The sequence below is a fragment of the Pleurodeles waltl genome, chromosome 4_2 (genome assembly GCF_031143425.1).
Source record: "Pleurodeles waltl isolate 20211129_DDA chromosome 4_2, aPleWal1.hap1.20221129, whole genome shotgun sequence".
NCBI classification, from domain to species: domain Eukaryota; kingdom Metazoa; phylum Chordata; class Amphibia; order Caudata; family Salamandridae; genus Pleurodeles; species Pleurodeles waltl.
Window position 1 is genome coordinate 142,615,621 of NC_090443.1, and position 18,023 is coordinate 142,633,643.

Below are 18,023 nucleotides of genomic sequence, written 5' to 3' on the forward strand. Positions count from 1 at the left end.
TCCTGGCAAAAGAATAGGTTCATTTCGTGAAAGGAAATTTCAGCAAAGCTGGCAATGTTCCTCTGTTTGATATCGTGTAGAAGGGTTTTTGACATTAGAGCCCTGGATATCACTCAATCAATCAATCAATCAGAGAATTTATAAAGCGCACTATGTACCCGTCAGGGTTTCGAGGCGCTGGGGGGGGGGGGGGGGTGCTGCTAGCATTCGAAGAGCCAAGTCTTGAGGAGTCTCCTGAAGGTGAGGAGGTCCTGGGTCTGGCGTAGTGAGGTGGGGAGAGAGTTCCAGGTCTTGGCGGCGAGGAAGGAGAAGGATCTGCCGCCAGAGGTCTTGCGCTGGATTCGGGGGACGATGGCGAGGGCGAGGTTGGCAGAGCGGAGTTGACGTGTGGGGGCGTAGAAGTTGAGTCTGGTGTTGAGGTAGGTGGGTCCGGTGTTGTGTAGCGCCTTGTGGGTGAGGAGTTTGAAGGTGATCCTTTTTTCCACGGGGAGCCAGTGGAGGTCCACCAGGTGGAGGGAGATGTGACATCAGCGGGGTATGTCGAGGATCAGGCGGGCGGATGCGTTCTGGATGCGCTGGAGTCGTTTGATGTCTTTCGTTGGGATGCCTGTGTAGAGTGCGTTGCCGTAGTCAAGTCTGCTACTGCGTCTTTCTGGTTCCTGTTGGAATCCACTTGAAGATCCTGCGGAGCATGCAGAGGGTGTTGAAACAGGAGGAGGAGACGGCGTTGACCTGTTTGGACATGGTGAGAGCGGAGTCAAGGATGAAGCCGAGGTTTCTTGCGTGGCTGGCAGGGGTGGGTGGGGGGCCGAGGGCTGTGGGCCACCAGGAGTCGTTCCAGGCCGAGGGGGTGCGTCCGAGGATGAGGACTTCCGTCTTGTCGGAGTTGAGCTTCAGGCGGCTGTTGTTCATCCACTCGGCGATGGATTTCAGTCCCTCGTGGAGGTTGGTTTTGGCGGTGAGCGGGTCTTTGGTCAGGGAGAGGACGAGCTGGGTGTCGTCGGCGTAGGAGATGATGCTGAGGTTGTGTTGACGGGCCAATTGTGCGAGGGGGGCCATGTAGACGTTGAACAGCGTCGGGCTAAGAGAGGAGCCTTGGGGGACGCCGCATATGAGGTTGGTGGCTTTGGAGCGGAAAGGGGAGAGTCGGACTCTCTGGGTTCTGTCGGAGAGGAAGGATGAGATCCAGTTGAGGGCTTTGTCTTGGATGCCGGCTTCTTGGAGACAGGTTAGTAGGGTGCGGTGGCATACTGTGTCGAAAGCGGCTGATAGGTCGAGGAGGATGAGGGCTGAGGTTTCGCCGTTGTCCATTTGTTGTCTGATGTCATCTGTGGAGGCAAGGAGTGCGGTCTCAGTGCTGTGGTTTCGTCTGAATCCAGATTGAGAGGGGTCTAGGATGGAGTTGTCTTCTAGGAAGTGGGCGAGCTGTGCGTTGACGATCTTCTCGATGACTTTCGCTGGAAAAGGGAGGAGAGAGATCGGCCGGAAAAGTTTTTGAGATCGTTGGGGTCAGCCTTGGGTTTCTTGAGGAGCGGTTGGATTTCTGCGTGCTTCCAGCTGTCCGGGAAGGTGGCGGTGTTGAAGGAGAGGTTGATGATCTTGCGGAGTTTGGGTGCAATGATGGCGTCGGCTTTGTTGAATACGTGATGTGGGCACGGGTCCGTGGGAGAGCCTGAGTGGATGGAATTCATGGTTGTGAGGGTTCCGGCGTCGTCTACTTGGGTCCAGGCGGTGAGGTGGTAGGCGTGGGAGGAGTCGTCGGGGTGGGGTCTGGCGGAGGTGTGGTGTTGAAGCTGTCGTGGATGGCTGTGATTTTCTGGTGGAAGAAGGTGGAGAGGTCGTCGCAGAGTTTTTGGGAGGGAGGGACGTCGTTGATGTTGACGTTAGGGTTGGAGAGTTCCTTCACGATGCCGAAGAGTTTTTTACAGTCGTGGGCGTTGTTGTTGAGGCGTTCTGTGAAGTGGGTGCGATTGGCGAGTCGGATCCGTTGGTGGTGATCACGGTTGGCGTCCTTGAGGGTAGCGAGGTTGTCGGGTGTGCGCTCGAGGATCCATTTCTTCTTGAGTTTCTGGCAGGTGCGTTTGGAGGTGGTCAGTTCGTCTGTGAACCAGGCTGTTTTTTTCTTTTCTTGGTTGGCGGTGGGTTTCTTGAGTGGAGCTAAGGTGTTGGCGCAGTCGGGGATCCATTGATGGAGGTTGATGGCGGCGGCGCTCGGGTCGGTGGGGTCGGGTGGTGGGTTTTTGACGAGGGAGCTGGTTAGTTGGTCTTCGGTGACTTTTCCCCAGCGGCGGTGAGGCGGTAGAGGGATGCGGTGGTGTTCGGTGTTTTTCTTGAAGGTAAAATGGACGCAGTGATGGTCGGTCCAGTGGAGTTCGGAGGTGTGGCTGAAAGAGATGTGGTTGCTTGAGGTGAAGAGGGGGTCAAGTGTGTGTCCGGCGATGTGGGTGGGAGCGTTGACCAGTTGACGGAGTCCGAGGTTGAGGAGGTTGGTGGTCAGTGATGCGGAGTTGGCGAGTTTTTTCTCCTTTTACGATTAGAAGACGTACTAATTGTAATACTAGGGTTTTTAAGTACCCAGCTTTTCCCGAGTCTCCTATGCAATGTGCGGTGCAGTGCTTAAAAGTCTATGAGGAGATGTCAGCGGGGTTTTGGCCTCCAGGAGAGGGACAGCTCCTTATTGCTCTTCAGAAACATCACAAGGTGGTTTTGTCACCCACTATTGCACACTGGGTGCAATAGGTCATGCAGGAGGCTTGCACACACCTTTAAGAGGTTTGGGGCCTATTTTGCTAGGGGGGGTCGATGGCCTCCAATGCTTTCAGTCAAAGTGCACGACTAGAGGACATTATGAATTCAACTGATTGGTCCTTAGATTCAACCTTCAAGAGGTTCTATTTTAAGCCTAATCTAGATATGGCTAATTTAGTGGCAATTAAGTTTAAAAACTAGCATTTCTGAGCCTCTGGTCCCGAAATAAAAAAATAAAATTTCCAAGCTAAAGTAACTGAAAGTTATAATTCTATTAAGTTCTCGGAGGCGAGGATTATCCCACCAGAGGATAAATGGTCAGGGACACCCTCATCATGACTAGTAGGTAATGAACTTCTCTTTATGTTTTATGCAATTTGTTCCTATTTACATAATATTAGCTGTTGGATTTCTCTTTGCATGTAGATGTCTCAATAATCCTTGATGGTTGCTTTCTTCTTTTGAGTCCAATTCTAGTACTGATTTAATGTCTTTGTTCCACGCATGGATACTGGAAAGCAGGATGTGTAGGAGAAGACTAATGGCATGACTCGCACAATGAAAGAGGATTTCCAGGACAGAGAGATGGGACAATACGGAGGACCTTGGCTCCTGACTGACGGATGGGACTGACAGGACTATGTTGTCTGTTCTTTGTTTTTACCAATTTCCCTGTGGTTCAACGAAATGTGGTTTGCGAATACTTAAAAAAATGGATGCTGTAAAAATAAAGTGAAGAAAGTGAAGCATAATCCTCACCTCTGAGTCCATAATAGAATTGAACCTTTCAGTTACAATAGCTAGGGAATTTTTCATTGACTGCCGCTCTGCCGCTTTATCCTGGAGGAGGACGTTGGAGGTCTTTGTATGTTTTATTGGTTGGGGCGGGTTAATATGAACAAGATGAATATCTTTCCACAAGACCTATACTTCTTTCAGACTCTCTTACACTAATCCTACAGAACAATATCATGCAGCTTCAATGCAACCTGTACGCCTTTAAATGGAACGGGAAGCGACCCCGAATCTCTACCATGCTCTTGATGCAATCCTGTGACAGAGGGGGCTGGCTTAAACTAACCTCTCGGAGTATTGCTGGGCAGCTCAAAAGCGATTCATCTCCACATGAGTTGCATGAGAGTAAAAGCCACTGGCTCCCCAAGCATGCTCGACCCCGCAGCACCTATGTCGCTACCCTGACCAAGACGGTTTAAGATATGTGGGATAAATTGGTGCTGATAAAGGGACTGATCACCTTCCCCTTGCCTAATACTCTGATCTCCATTAACTCAGACTTTGCCCCTGCCCAGTCACAACATGCTTTCCGCGACTCGACAGACAGGGACTTTAGGATGCTTCTTGAGTCCTACTATTGAATCCTTTGACCAATGTAAGGCAGAATATCACCTATCCGAAACTGCTAGGCTGTAATATCTTCAATCACAGCATTGCGCGTTTCACCCCTCAGTTTACCCTGAGGTCATTCACCCCTACACTCTGTTCGAGACCCTGGATTAGTCATACGGTGGCTCGAAGGAGCTTATTTCTAACACATATCGCACACTGCAACTTTTGACATTTCCCAGTATGCACCTCTACTAAACACTAGAACACGGAGACCCCCAAGGAAATGTATGACTAAACAGTGGGACACATTGTGGGGTGACATGCCTAAACATCCAGTAGCCTCCCCTTAAGGAAAATAGCTTACAAGCTTATGTTGCAATGGTACTATATGCTCTCCCGCCTATCGGTCATTTACCAAGAAGTGTCAGCCCTTTGCTGGCACTGTGGGCTAGAGAGAGGCGATCTTTCACACATTAGGTGGGCCTGCACCCTCATCAACACCTTTTGGAAGGAGGTTTTTAGCCACATAAAAGTTGGCGTGGGTTATCCTATCCCTGCCATTTGTCTTACAATCATACTTGGACCGCGACCCATCAACCTTGCAGCCATGACACGTTGACTGGGTGCTCATTAGCTACATTGCTCAAGCTTGGGGAAAAAATGACCCCTCCCTCAACAGTGCAGTGGTTTGCCACCTGTGGAATGTGATGGTAATGGAACAACTTTCCCAAATATTGAAAAAAAATGACCCCTCCCCTCAATAGTGCAGTGGTTTGCCACCTGTGGCATGTGATGGTAATGGAAAAACTTTCCCCGAAATTGCCAGGTACGGATGCTAAATTCCGAAGAATATGTCCGCCCCTTCTAAACTAACTTTCACGCAAAGATCTTATTTGCTTCAACCTGCCAAAATAGAGCACTGGAGCTCTTCCTTTGATCTCTTGTGGAACAGACTTTCTTACTCTCTTGCATGCAACCTCCTTGATTAAGGTGCCCATAAGAATATGTCCCATCATGCGACAGGCCCCCAACCACTTCACTATATCCTCCACTTTGATCTGACCAATGTTTTTTTCTGGTTCCTATTAGGTTTGTTTCCTCTCTCTGCGGCTTCCAATTTTTCCCATTCCCTTCCTCTCTATACAGAGTGACTATTGGAATCAATACATGGACTACTGGATGGTTGAGGGAGTGTGCTCTCTTTACATTTCTATGTGACGCTTAGCTTGCATGTATGCTTTCAACTATAAGTTACTGCCATAATTATTTTGTCATTATGTCAGTTGCACCTTGTGCCCAATGCCTTTCCTGTAGTAATTACAAATTTCAATAAAGTGATTTAAAATGAGAAAAAAGTTCTAAACACTTAAGCCCAAAGTGCCCCAAACAGCACAAAAGGCGCTCAGCACTAAGGTGTGATAAGCCTCAGCAGCTATAGGGTCAACGACAAAGTGTTGTAATAGTCTCTGTATCACATGAAGTGTAATTAAGGGCATACCTTTTATAAAGAATATCTGAATTATTACCTGCATGCATATCTCATAAATCACTGGACTGTATAACAGTGTGCACAAGTTAGCACCAAATTCCATGGTGACTTACAAATGCTTTCATTTCCAAGTGTTCCATTGAATTGCCCTTTACTGTCTGTAGCTTGTTATCACAAACTGCTCAAATATGTGTTAAAACCATGTAATAGGCTGCATGCACCTTATTCCAGTTTGTAATATGCTGGAGTCTTAATATTTCGCAAATGTTTCATAGTACATAACACCCTCTAGATTAATATAAAAAATGAGCAGACATAACTTTGGCATACAAATTGCTATGTAAAGCAAAGCATGCACTGCTTCCTTACCCGAGCTGCCTGTTTGAAGGAGGTGCCTGAGTGATGACGGATGTGGGAGATGGTAGGGTTGGCTGTAGTGGATCATACCCTAAGTGTAGTGGCAGTGACCCTGGACGCACGATGGTTGGGGTTGGAGTGGAATTTAGAACTGGCTTTGAATGTTGTGCCTGTAGAGGATTAAAAAGAATGAAAATGTAAAATTTAACAGTAACCTGCCATTTTTGGACATGCAAACAGGTTAAGAAGACTGTTGGTCACTTGGAATACCCGTGCCCAAATTTGGAACTCTAAATCACAATTTAACTTTAATGTAAGTGCCAGTTGGGCTATGCAACAGACAAGGAAATTTTATTTACTTACATTCTGAGAAATGCATCATGGATATTCTCTGTGAAATCATAAACAGCAGAACTATACTTAAGAGGATGTAACCTATCATGTACCCACAATCCAAACCCAGGAAGGTGCATCATTCGGGAACATCTCTTATAACTCTTTTGTTGCGCAATCTCAGGCCACAATCTCCTAATAAAATCCCTAAGTTCATTTTTCTACTAAAGGATGTACGCAACCATCTTATGATTGGGGGCATGAAAGTCGTTTTTCGCTCCCGCAAGTGCCTTCCCCAAACATAATTTAAACTCTTTCAGGCCTTGTCTCCATCCTCCTGAACCTTCCTCTTTCAGTTATAATAATTTATAAAGTAAAACCTTCTTGTTTCTAATGTATCTTTCACACACTGACTGTTACTACAGTTAACTTTCATTTCAACTTCCCCTCTAAAGAAATAGAAGACTGCAATATTAAACAGCCCTAAAAGTCTTCCCCTTTGACTGCCAGAATATCATACATCACAAAAACTGCCCATGCCAAGTGTACTCTAGGCCACAAATACTGAAGGCCCCATATTATTCCAAAAGGTGATCAGTTTTACATCTCACCAATCTCTTGTTCCTTACTGTTATCCTTTAAAATTACACACATATGGTGTGTCATATTGCTTTGGTATCAAAGCCTCTCAACTACCAATAAGGTGCAGCTTGGTCTCAAGCAAGACTATTTACACACTGTAGGATGGAGCCCTATTGCACTTGCTACTCTCCTGCACTAGCCTGAGGAAGAGTACTGCACTAGCAAGACATACATATAAATGCACAAATATCAAGCAAAACAGGCAATCTTGCACCTCCTTTGGAGTTATGGCCACACTCTACTTAAGTGATCCATTTCATATACACAGCATATAGCAGTGTCATTCTGCATCTAACCATTATCAGTATAGCTTCACTGATAGCTAAACATACCTTTTCCTCAAATTCTGGTGACCTCGGGCTGGATATGGGGCTGTCGGGAGGTGAAGTATCCACATCAACTGGATCTTCCTCTTTTATTTTAATGTCTGGAGTTGAAGGTAAAGACATATCCAGGGGGCCTGTGCTCTGCAATGGCAAGCAGATCTAGTTTTAGTGCTCAGCAGCTCATTGAGTCCACACTTTTCATTCTCTCCTTAGTGATTTGTTCTGGCAAGAACCCGATGGACGCCAATCCCTTCATCGAGACAAACAATCAAGACAAAGGTAGAAGAACGAGTTACTTACCTTCGGTAACGACTTTTCTGGTGGATACATTAGCTACCTGTGGATTCCTCACCTCATGAATACTCCCATGGCGCCAGCATTCGACGGAAATCTTCTTACTAGTCTCTGCACGTCGACGAGGACGTCACTGTCTCGCACGCGACGCCGTCTGACGTCATACAGGCAATAAGAGGTCCTCGACGACGTGCAGACGTCAGTACCAATCATTTTTTACGTGCATGAGAACAACCAGGCAATGCAATGAAAGAGCAAGGCAACATCCATTATATTGTAAAAATACACCATACACCACATTGTACGAATAACTGTAAATCTTTTTATGTACACATATATATATATATATATATATATATATATATATATATATATATATATAAAACTCTCTCTTTTCAAAATATATACACACACCAAGTATATACATAAAAATATATACACATATACATATATATATATATAAATATATTATATATACATCTATTGCACCCTCAAAGACCAAGAGGAGCGCACTCAAGGATTACTTGGCAAGACCATAAAGGCAACGGGGAGGCGGGTGGGACCGTGAGGAATCCACAGGTAGCTAATGTATCCACCAGAAAAGTCGTTACCGAAGGTAAGTAACTCGTTCTTCTGATGGATACAACTACCTGTGGATTCCTCACCTCATGAATAGAGTCCCAAAGCAGTACCACGCCCGGCGGTGGGTGCCTAAATGGTCAAACCAAGAAATCCTGCAGCACTGACCGTGCAAAATGACCGTCCCTTCTAACCTCAGAATCTAAACAGTAATGTTTTGCAAAAGTGTGAAGGGACGACCAAGTTGCGGCCTTGCAGATGTCGACCACAGGAACACCTCTGGCTAAGGCCGAAGTGGCCGACTTAGCTCTGGTGGAATGAGCTCTAATGCCCTCAGGAGGATCCTTCTTTGCCAAAGAGTAACATATTTTAATGCAAAGAACAACCCACCTGGATAGTGTTCTCTTGTGGACTGCCTTTCCTCTCCTCTTGCCCACGTATCCAATAAACAGCTGATCCTCCAGCCTGAAATCCCTTGTTCTATCGATAAAGAAGCTCAACGCTCTCTTTGGGTCCAGACGGTGCAGTCTTTCTTCCTCTTTGGAAGGATGAGGCGGAGGATAGAACGTGGACAAAGTAATTGCCTGAGCCAAATGGAAGGGTGAAACAACCTTCGGGAGGAAAGCAGCCTTGGTCCTCAACACCACCTTATCCCCATAAAAAGTTGTATAAGGGGGTTTTACTGATAAGGCCTGCAACTCACTCACTCTCCTTGCTGATGTTATAGCTATCAGGAAGACTGTTTTTAAAACCAAATACCTCAAGGGGCAAGAATGCATAGGTTCAAAAGGGGACCCCATAAGGAAAGTCAGGACTAAGGACAAATCCCATTGCGGCATAACGAATGGCTTTGGAGGATATTGATTTAGAAGACCTTTCAAGAATCTGATAACAATAGGGGATTTAAATAAAGATGGTTGGTCTGGAAGACATATGAAGGCTGACAAGGCCGATAAATAACCTTTAATGGTAGCCACTGCACAACCTTTCTGCGCCAGAGATAGAGCAAAAGACAAAACGTCCGATAGATGAGCATGTAAAGGATCAATCTGCCTCTCTCCACACCACGCAACAAATTTAGACCACCTATTAGCGTAGATAGATTTAGTGGAGTGTCGCCTGGCCGCTAATATAACATCCACTACCTCAGGCGGGAGAGAGAAGGAACTCAGGTTGCCCCGTTCAATCTCCAGGCATGTAGGTGCAGACTCTGGAGGTTGGGGTGTAGAACCTGCCCCTGCGACTGTGAGAGGAGGTCTGCCCTGAAAGGGAGACGGAGCGGCGGGCACGTTGAGAGTTGGAGAAGGTCGGAGTACCACACCCTCCTTGGCCAATCCGGAGCTATTAAGATTACTAGAGCCCGGTCTTGGCGAATCTTCCTTAATACTCGAGGAATCAAGGGTATGGGAGGAAACGCGTAAAGCAACTGGCCGCACCAGGTCATTTGAAACGCGTCCCCCAACGCTTCCTGCATCGGATACTGAAGGCTGCAGAACAACGGACAATGCGCGTTCTCTCGAGTGGCGAACAGATCTACCCGAGGAAACCCCCACTTCTGGAAGATTAAACGGACTTGATCTGGATGGAGACGCCACTCGTGGTCTGCCGAGAAGTGGCGACTGAGACTGTCCGCACGCACGTTCAAAACTCCGGCCAGATGGTTTGCTATCAAGCAAATCCGATGGTCCTTTGCCCAGGACCATAGTCGAAGAGCTTCTCTGCAGAGAAGGTACGACCCCACTCCTCCCTGCTTGTTTATGTACCACATCGTGGTAGTATTGTCCGTTAGGACCTGTACCGACTGACCACGAAGGGAAGGGAGGAAGGCCTTGAGAGCCAGACGTACAGCCCGTAACTCTAACAGATTGATGTGAAAAATCTGTTCCTCTGGAGACCAAAGACCTTTGATCTCCAGATCCCCCAGATGAGCTCCCCACCCTAGAGTGGAAGCATCCGTTATGACTGTGGCCACTGGTGGCGACTGCTGGAACGGCTTTCCTTGTGAAAGATTGTTGCTTGCAATCCACCACTTCAAATCCACAGCAGCATCTCTGGAGATCTTGACAGTACCCTCTAGATCCCCTCTGTGTTGAGACCACTGCCTTCGGAGGCACCACTGAAGAGCCCTCATGTGCCAGCGAGCATGCGTGACCAACAGAATGCAGGAGGCAAAAAGACCGAGCAGACGAAGGACCTTGAGGACTGGAACTACCGCTCCATTTCGAAACATTGGAACCAAATCCTGAATATCTTGAATCCGCTGAGGCGGAGGAAAGGCCCGACCCAATGTTGTATCCAGTACTGCCCCTATGAACAGGAGGCGCTGAGAGGGCTCTAGGTGAGATTTGGGCTCGTTCACCGAAAAGCCCAGGTCGAACAACAACTGGGTTGTTGACTGCAGATGACGCAACACAAGCTCCGGGGACTTGGCTTTGATCAACCAATCGTCCAAGTAAGGGAATACTGCTATCCCCTTCCTTCTGAGCTCTGCCGCAACCACCGACATCACCTTCGTGAAGACTCGAGGTGCTGAAGTAAGACCAAACGGAAGGACCGCAAACTGGTAGTGTTGCGATCCCACCACAAACCGGAGATACTTCCTGTGTGACTTGAGTATCGGGATATGAAAGTAAGCATCCTGCAAGTCGACAGACACCATCCAGTCTTCCATGTTCAACGCCAAAAGCACCTGTGCTAGGGTCAGCATCTTGAACTTTTCCTGCTTGAGGAACCAATTCAAGATCCTCAGGTCCAGAATTGGTCTCAAACGACCATCCTTCTTGGGAATCAGGAAATACCTTGAGTAAACTCCTTGACCCCTTTCCTGCTCCGGGACCAACTCCACCGCGCCCTTTAAAAGGAGGACTTCTACCTCCTGTTCTAGCAACAGGAGATGTTCTTGTGAACAATACGAAGGGCGGGGCGGGATGAGGGGCGGAAACTCCCGAAAGGGAAGGGTGTAGCCTTTTCCCACAACACTGAGAACCCAAGTGTCCGACGTAACAGTCTCCCATTTGGTGAGAAAATGCTGTAATCTTCCCCCTACAGGAGAGGAGTGAGTGGGAAATGGTGGAAGCCTAAGGCTGCTTCCCCTGCTGCACCCCGCCAGAGGATGAGGAAGAGGCAGAGTGCTGCTGAGTAGCTCCCCTGGTGCGGACCCTACCCCTCCCCCTAAAAGATCTATAGGGATGGGAAGAGGCAGGTTGCTGATATCTTCCCCGAAAGGAAGAGGAGGAAGAGCCACGCCCAAATCCACGAAACCTCCTGAAGAATCTGGAAGAGGCCGTGGAAGAAGGAGCTTGGAGTCCCAACGACTTAGCCGTGGCCCTGCTCTCCTTAAACCGTTCCAAGGCCGAATCAGCCTTAGCCCCAAACAGTTTGTCCCCATCAAACGGGAGATCCAACAATGTGGACTGTACATCTGCCGAAAAGCCCGAGTTACGGAGCCAGGCCTGTCTCCTTTCCACCACAGTTGTGCCCATTGCTCTGGCTACCGAGTCGGTGGTATCCAGTCCCGTCTGGATAATTTGGGTCGCAGCAGCCTGGGCATCAGAGACAAGATCCAAAAGACCCTGGGGAAGCTCTGTAAACGAAGAGGAGATGTCATCCATCAGAGCATGAATATACCTCCCCAGGATACAGGTTGCATTGGTGGCTTTTAATGCCAGACTGCAGGACGAAAAAATCTTCTTCGACTGCGCCTCCAGCTTTTTTGAATCTCTGTCCCCAGGCACCGTCGGAAAAGAACCAGGCGCTGACTTGGACGAACAGGAGGCCTGCACAACCAAGCTCTCCGGCGTAGGGTGCCTAGATAGGAAACCAGGATCAGTTGGAGCCGTCCGATACCTCCTGGCCACGGCTCTGTGAACTGCTGGGGAAGATGCCGGCTTCTTCCACACCTCTAAAACCGGATCCAGCAGAGCGTCATTAAAAGGTAATAGAGGCTCCGCCGCGGCTGAGGCCGGATGCAACACCTCTGTCAAAAGGTTTTGTTTCGCCTCCACCACCGGCAAAGGCAGGTCCAAAAAACTAGCTGCCTTCCGTACCACTGTATGAAAGGAAGCAGCTTCCTCGGTATATTCCCCCGGGGACGAAAGGTCCCACTCAGGGGAAGTGTCCAGCCCACTGGCCGACTCCAGTCCACGCAGCCCATCACCCGAGTCCTCTAGCTCTCCTTCCTCTAGGGCTCGTTGTTACTCCTGCTCTTCTAGTACCCGGAGAGCACGCCTCCTTGAATGCAGTCGTTGCTCAATCCGCGGAGTCGACAATACCTCCGCCGAAGTCGGAGATCGACGCCGATCTTCTGAAGCCACCGACGCCGCATCCGGCGCCACAGGTAACTTCGGCGCCGACTGAAGAGCAGTTGAAACGGATGGACCCACCGGAGTCACAGGCCGAAATCTCGACGTCGACGGGATGGAAATCCCTGGGGCCAATCCTTCCGAAGCCACCGGAGCGGCCACCGGCGCCGACACTGGCGCCGAGCCCACGTTCCCAAACGGGAGAAAGGGCATAAAGGGTGCTGGCCGAAGAGGCGCAGGATCACCCAAAGAAAAGGCCAAAGGCCCAGCCGGAGAACCCCCTGGAGCCATCTGTTGGAAGATGGCATACATCGCATTCAAGAATGCGGAACTATCGGCTCCAGGGGTGGGAAAAGCCGGATACTGGGGTGCCTGCGCCGGAGAAAACACTTGAGGCTCCAATACCTCAATCACCGACGCCTGTCCAGGCGAAGTTGGAGACGCCGGAGAGGGCAACGGCGTCGAAGGATGCAGCGTCACCGTGGGGCTGACCTCCCATGTCCTTCGGCGCCGATCCGGAGACCTGGAACGAGCCTCCCTTGAATGACGCCGAGATTCTCTACGGCGCCGGGAGTCTCGATGACGCCGATGTCTTGGAGAAGACTTTTTCTTGTGATGCTTCTCCTTTGACTTGGCCATAAACAGCTTCGCCTCGCGTTCTTTAAGGGCCTTCGGATTCATGTGCTGACATGAATCACAAGTCGAGACGTCGTGGTCGGAGCTCAAACACCAAAGGCAATCGGAATGAGGATCCGTCACCGACATCTTGCCTCCACACTCACGACAAGGCTTAAATCCAGACTTTCTCTGCGACATTATTTCCACAGAGAAAGAGTACGCAGCAAGATATACACTGTAACCGCAAGAGTAACAGTTGCTCCCTCGAAGATAACCGTTTCGAATGCACGGAAAAAAGGGAACTGACGTCTGCACGTCGTCGAGGACCTCTTATTGCCTGTATGACGTCAGACGGCGTCGCGTGCGAGACAGTGACGTCCTCGTCGACGTGCAGAGACTAGTAAGAAGATTTCCGTCGAATGCTGGCGCCATGGGAGTATTCATGAGGTGAGGAATCCACAGGTAGTTGTATCCATCAGAAAGAGGAAATTTTACTTACCCAGTAAGCATTTGTTTGTGGCATGTAGTGCTGTAGATTCACATGCTCTGCCATCTAGTGTTGGGTCTGGAAGGTTGCAAGTTGTTATTGTTTGAAAAGTCTTTCAAATCACGAGGTAGTGACTCTTCCTCTTGCTGGTAATGCACATGGGCATCAACTCCATCATCAGATTGTTTTCTCACAGGCAGGTTTATGATTGGAGTGTAGTGAAAGATAATGTAAATGAAATGTCCATGCGTATAAATGTGTAGAAGAGACTACTACAGCCACAGGTGTCTGGGGAGGCAGGTGGTTGCATGTGAATCTACAGCACTACATGCCAAAAACAGACGCCTACTGGGTAACATTTTCTGTTTGATGGTATGCGTGGCTGTAGATACACATGCTCTGCATTGACTGTGAAACAGTGCCTCACAAAAAGTGGCGGCTAACCTGTGGGTGATGTAGTATTTTGGAATAGAGTACGCAGCACTGCCTGACCTACATTAGGTTGTTGGCATGCTAGAACATCCACACAGTAATGTTTAATGAAACTGTGTGGTGTAGCCCATGTAGCTGCTTTACATATGTCAGCTATGGGAATGCTATCTAAAAAAGCCATAGAGGCACCATTTTTACGAGTTGAATGTGCTCTAGGGGGAATAGGTAATGGCCTTTTGGCTTCTGCATAGCAAGTCTGGATACATTTGACAATCCATCTTGCTGTATTGGATTTAGTAACAGGGTTGCCTTTGTGTGGTGGAGAAAAGGCAATAAAAAGTTGTTTTAACTTCAAGATTTTAGTCCTATCAATATAGAACATAAGCGCTGTTTTAACATCTAATGTACGTAGGGCTCTTTCAGAAACAGAACTGGGTTGAGAAAAAAGACTGGCAATTCAATCGCTTGATTACGATGAAATTGAGATACCACTTTTGGTAAAACTTTTGGGTTGGTACGAAGAACTGCTTTATCTTTATGTATTTGGAAAAATAAGGTTCTTGTAAGGTTAATGCCTGGAGTTCACCGACATGCATGAGGAAGCGTATTCCAACTAAGAATACCAAATTCCATGACCGAAACTGTAAAGGACATAAAAGTAGTGACTCAAATGGTGGGGGTATAGTGAGGAACACATTAAGGTTCCAAGAAAGCACTGGTGGTAATCTTGGTAGAATTATTCTTTTAAGCTCTATCATAAAAGCTTCAATAACATGAATTCTGAAAAGAGTAGAATGTGATCTGTTCAGAAGATAAGCTGCTATAGCTGCTAAGTGTAACCTTATGGAAGTGTATGCTAAGTTTGCCTTCTGTAAACGAAGAAGGTACATAGTGATATTTTGCATTTATACTTGGAAGGGTCCCAACTTTGAGCAATGTAATAGTGTACAAAATGTTTCAGTTTTGCTGCATAGCATGCTCCAGTAGTTGGTCTACATGCTTTCTCAAGAATATCTATACATTCTTGCGGTATGTTTAGATAACCAAGTTCTATGACCTCGGGAGCCAAATTGCAAGATTCAACTCCTTAAGATCTGGGTGTCTGATTTGACCATGGAAGGTCCAAGTTGAGGGGATGCTTTTCATGTGGCACTACTGATAGGGCTAACAGAGTGGTGAACCATAGTTATCTGGCCAATGTGGGTGCCTCTAGAATGAGTGTGAGAGAAGTTTGCCTCAGTTTCCAAACCAGAATCGGAATGAGGGAGAGGTGGAAAAGCATAGGCAAATATTCCTGACCAGCACATCCATAGAGAATTACCCTTGGCCTGAGGGTGTAGGATCCTGGAGGTGAAGTGTGAGCATTTTGCATTTTCTTTTCTTGCAAAAAAGGTCTATGTCTGGAAATCTTCACTTTTGAATGTATAGTTTAAGGACATGGGGTGGAAATCCAATCTTGTTGCCGCATACTGCTGAGGAGGTCTGCAAAATTGTTGTGTGTTCCTGGGAATGTGATCTACTAACAGGTATATGTTGTGACTGATGGCCCAATGCCAAATTGTCTGCAAAAGGAGAGACAGCTGTAGAGAATGTGTCCCCACCCCTGATTTTGCACAAAGTACATGGCTGTCATGTAAATGCGTACGAAAACTATCTTGTTGGTGAGATGAATTACAAAGGCTTTGAGTGACAAGAGAACAGCTAGTAACAAGATAGTTGATGTTCAGAGTCCTAAAGAACCTTAGTTGTGAGATCCTGGAGATGAGCACCCCATCCTGTCTGAGAGGCGACCATTGTCAGAATGATCTTGGGAACAGGGTCAAGGAATGGCCGCCCATTTAAAAGGCTGGTTTTGTTTCACCACTGCAGAAAGCGAAAGGTGAGGCTGTCTACTAACACTAGATCCTCTAAGCACTTCTGTGCCTGAGACCATTGGCGCGCTAAAACATTTTTGAAACCGGCACATGTGAAGGCGGAATGTGGTAAGATTACAATGGAAGAAGTCATCATTCCTAGGAGTTTCATGACTGATTTTACTGTGACTGGGTAATTGGGACGAAAGTGAGGTAGGCTATTCCCAACTGTGTGTTGAGGCCAGATAGGGTTGTACCTGAAGTGGATTCAGATGTGACTTTTGAAAACTGACAGTGAAGCCTGATTGATGAAGCAACTTATTGTGGTTTAAGTATGATGCAAACCTTGTTTGAGATTGCTAGCTTTGATGAACCGATCCTCTAGGTATGGCTAGACAAGAATTTTCCACCTGTGCAAGTGAGCTGCTGTGACAGCGAGGCATTATGTCAACACCCATGGAGCTGTTGGGACCATGAAGGGGAGCACTTTGAATTAGTAGTGTTGTTCTTCTATCACAAACCTGAGATATTTGAATTGTGCTGGGTGTATGGGATTGTGAAAATAGGCATCCTTTAAATCCAGTGCCGATAAAGTCGTCCTGTTGTAGCAATGGGATCATATCTTGAAGTGTGACCCTGTGAAAGCATTCTGATATGATGTAATGAATTAAAGGCCTGAGATGTAGGATAGGTATTGAGGGCTCGTCCTTTTTGGGTATGAGAAAATATGGCGAATATACCCCTGTTTAGAATTGGTTCAATAGCTCCTTTTGACAGTAAAGCCTGCACTTGCTGTTTGAGGAGTGTGGGATGGTCTTGTGAAGGTTTGTGAGGTGTGGACTTGAGCTCCAGACAATAACAATATCCAACACCCATTGATCTGTGTTTTTTTTTGTGCCAATTTTGGAAAAATAACTGAAGGCGTCCCCCTACAGGTGTTTGGTAATAGGAGGGAAGGTGGAGTGAGTCACTGCTTGGTGGCAGTGGAAGAGGTTCGAGGGGAGGGTGCTTCTCCTCTACCTCTGCAGTTATTCCCTCTATAGGAGCCCTTGTATAATCCTCTTTGGGAGGATGTGTCAGGTTGACCTTTACTGTATGGTAGTGAAGTTTCTGAAGTAGAGGTCTTAGAGGCTGATTAAAACTGAGGGCTGCGAAAAGTACCACGCGAGGCAGGGAGTTGGAGCGCCCCCATGGATATTGCCACTTTGCTGTCTTCTACATCTTCTCTAGCGCCTGATCTACTTGTGGGCCGAAAAAGTGTTCTTTATTAAATTGTACATTTATGATTGTGTGCTGTATCTCCTGCTTAAAACCTGAAATGTGCAGCCACGCATGTCGGAATAAAAGGACAGTAGTCTTTATTCCTCTCGCTGCTGTCAGCTGAGTCTAAAGCACAGCGGATGGAATTGTTGGATATGAATTGCCCCTCACTAACAATTTCCTGGCATCTTTTCCTGTGCTCCTCTAGGAGGTACTGGAGAAGTTTCTCCATTACATCCCAGTGGGCATGATTGTTTTGGCAACTAGACCTTGGGTATTGGTGATAGGCCAGTGATAGGCCGCCTAAGCAGAAACACGCTTGCCAGAAGCCTCAATGAGTTTGCTCTCCTTATCAGTAAGCGGTGCATCATTAGCAGCTTGTGAATTAGGCCTTGTCCAGGCATTAGATACCACTAAAGAGTCAGCAGGTATGTGAACTTTAATAAAACCTGTCATCTGTATGACTCAACATACCTTTAAGCATGGGTACATATTGAGTGGTAAGTGTTTCAAAAAGAAAATCGTCTTCAATGGGCTCTTTGTGAAGAGGCACTTGATGGTATTTGACTGTCCTCCCAATCAGTTGTTGACAAGAAGTTGTATCATCTGGTGGGGATGGTCTAGCTAGGTCTACCTCCGTGTCAGTGTCAATATATATATGTCCACATCATATTGAGACCAAGGGTCTGTGTCTGAGTGAAAAGGCATATTGCCATTCCCTGTGTCCTGGGTGTCATGTGGGTAGATGTCAAGGGGGTTATCTTGAGATGGTGGAGGAGAAAGAGTATGTGGTGGTGGAGGAGTGGTTGTTGGTGGTGATGTAGGCAGAAGTGGGTGGATCTCAAAAGATTCTTTCTCCATTCTCTTTTGTTTGGAGGCGTAGGTGGTTCCAGAGCCTCGTCAAAGAAAGTTATCGCTTTGAAGGAGCACTAATGACAGCTTTGACCAGCACTCTCC

General features: G+C 47.4%; 1 protein-coding gene across 5 annotated transcripts in view; it reads right to left on the minus strand.

Moving 5' to 3' along the window:
* The window catches only part of LOC138292399 (cyclic AMP-dependent transcription factor ATF-7-like), a 679,599-nt gene that overhangs the window by 193,611 nt on the left and 467,965 nt on the right, over positions 1-18,023 (minus strand). For all 5 annotated transcript variants that reach the window (XM_069230978.1, XM_069230982.1, XM_069230981.1 and 2 more), the window contains 2 exons: positions 7,249-7,383; positions 5,954-6,111 (listed from right to left, as the gene is read on the minus strand). In XM_069230978.1, coding sequence (XP_069087079.1) covers positions 5,954-6,111; positions 7,249-7,383 — 293 coding nt within the window. The remainder of the gene's footprint in view (positions 1-5,953; positions 6,112-7,248; positions 7,384-18,023) is intronic.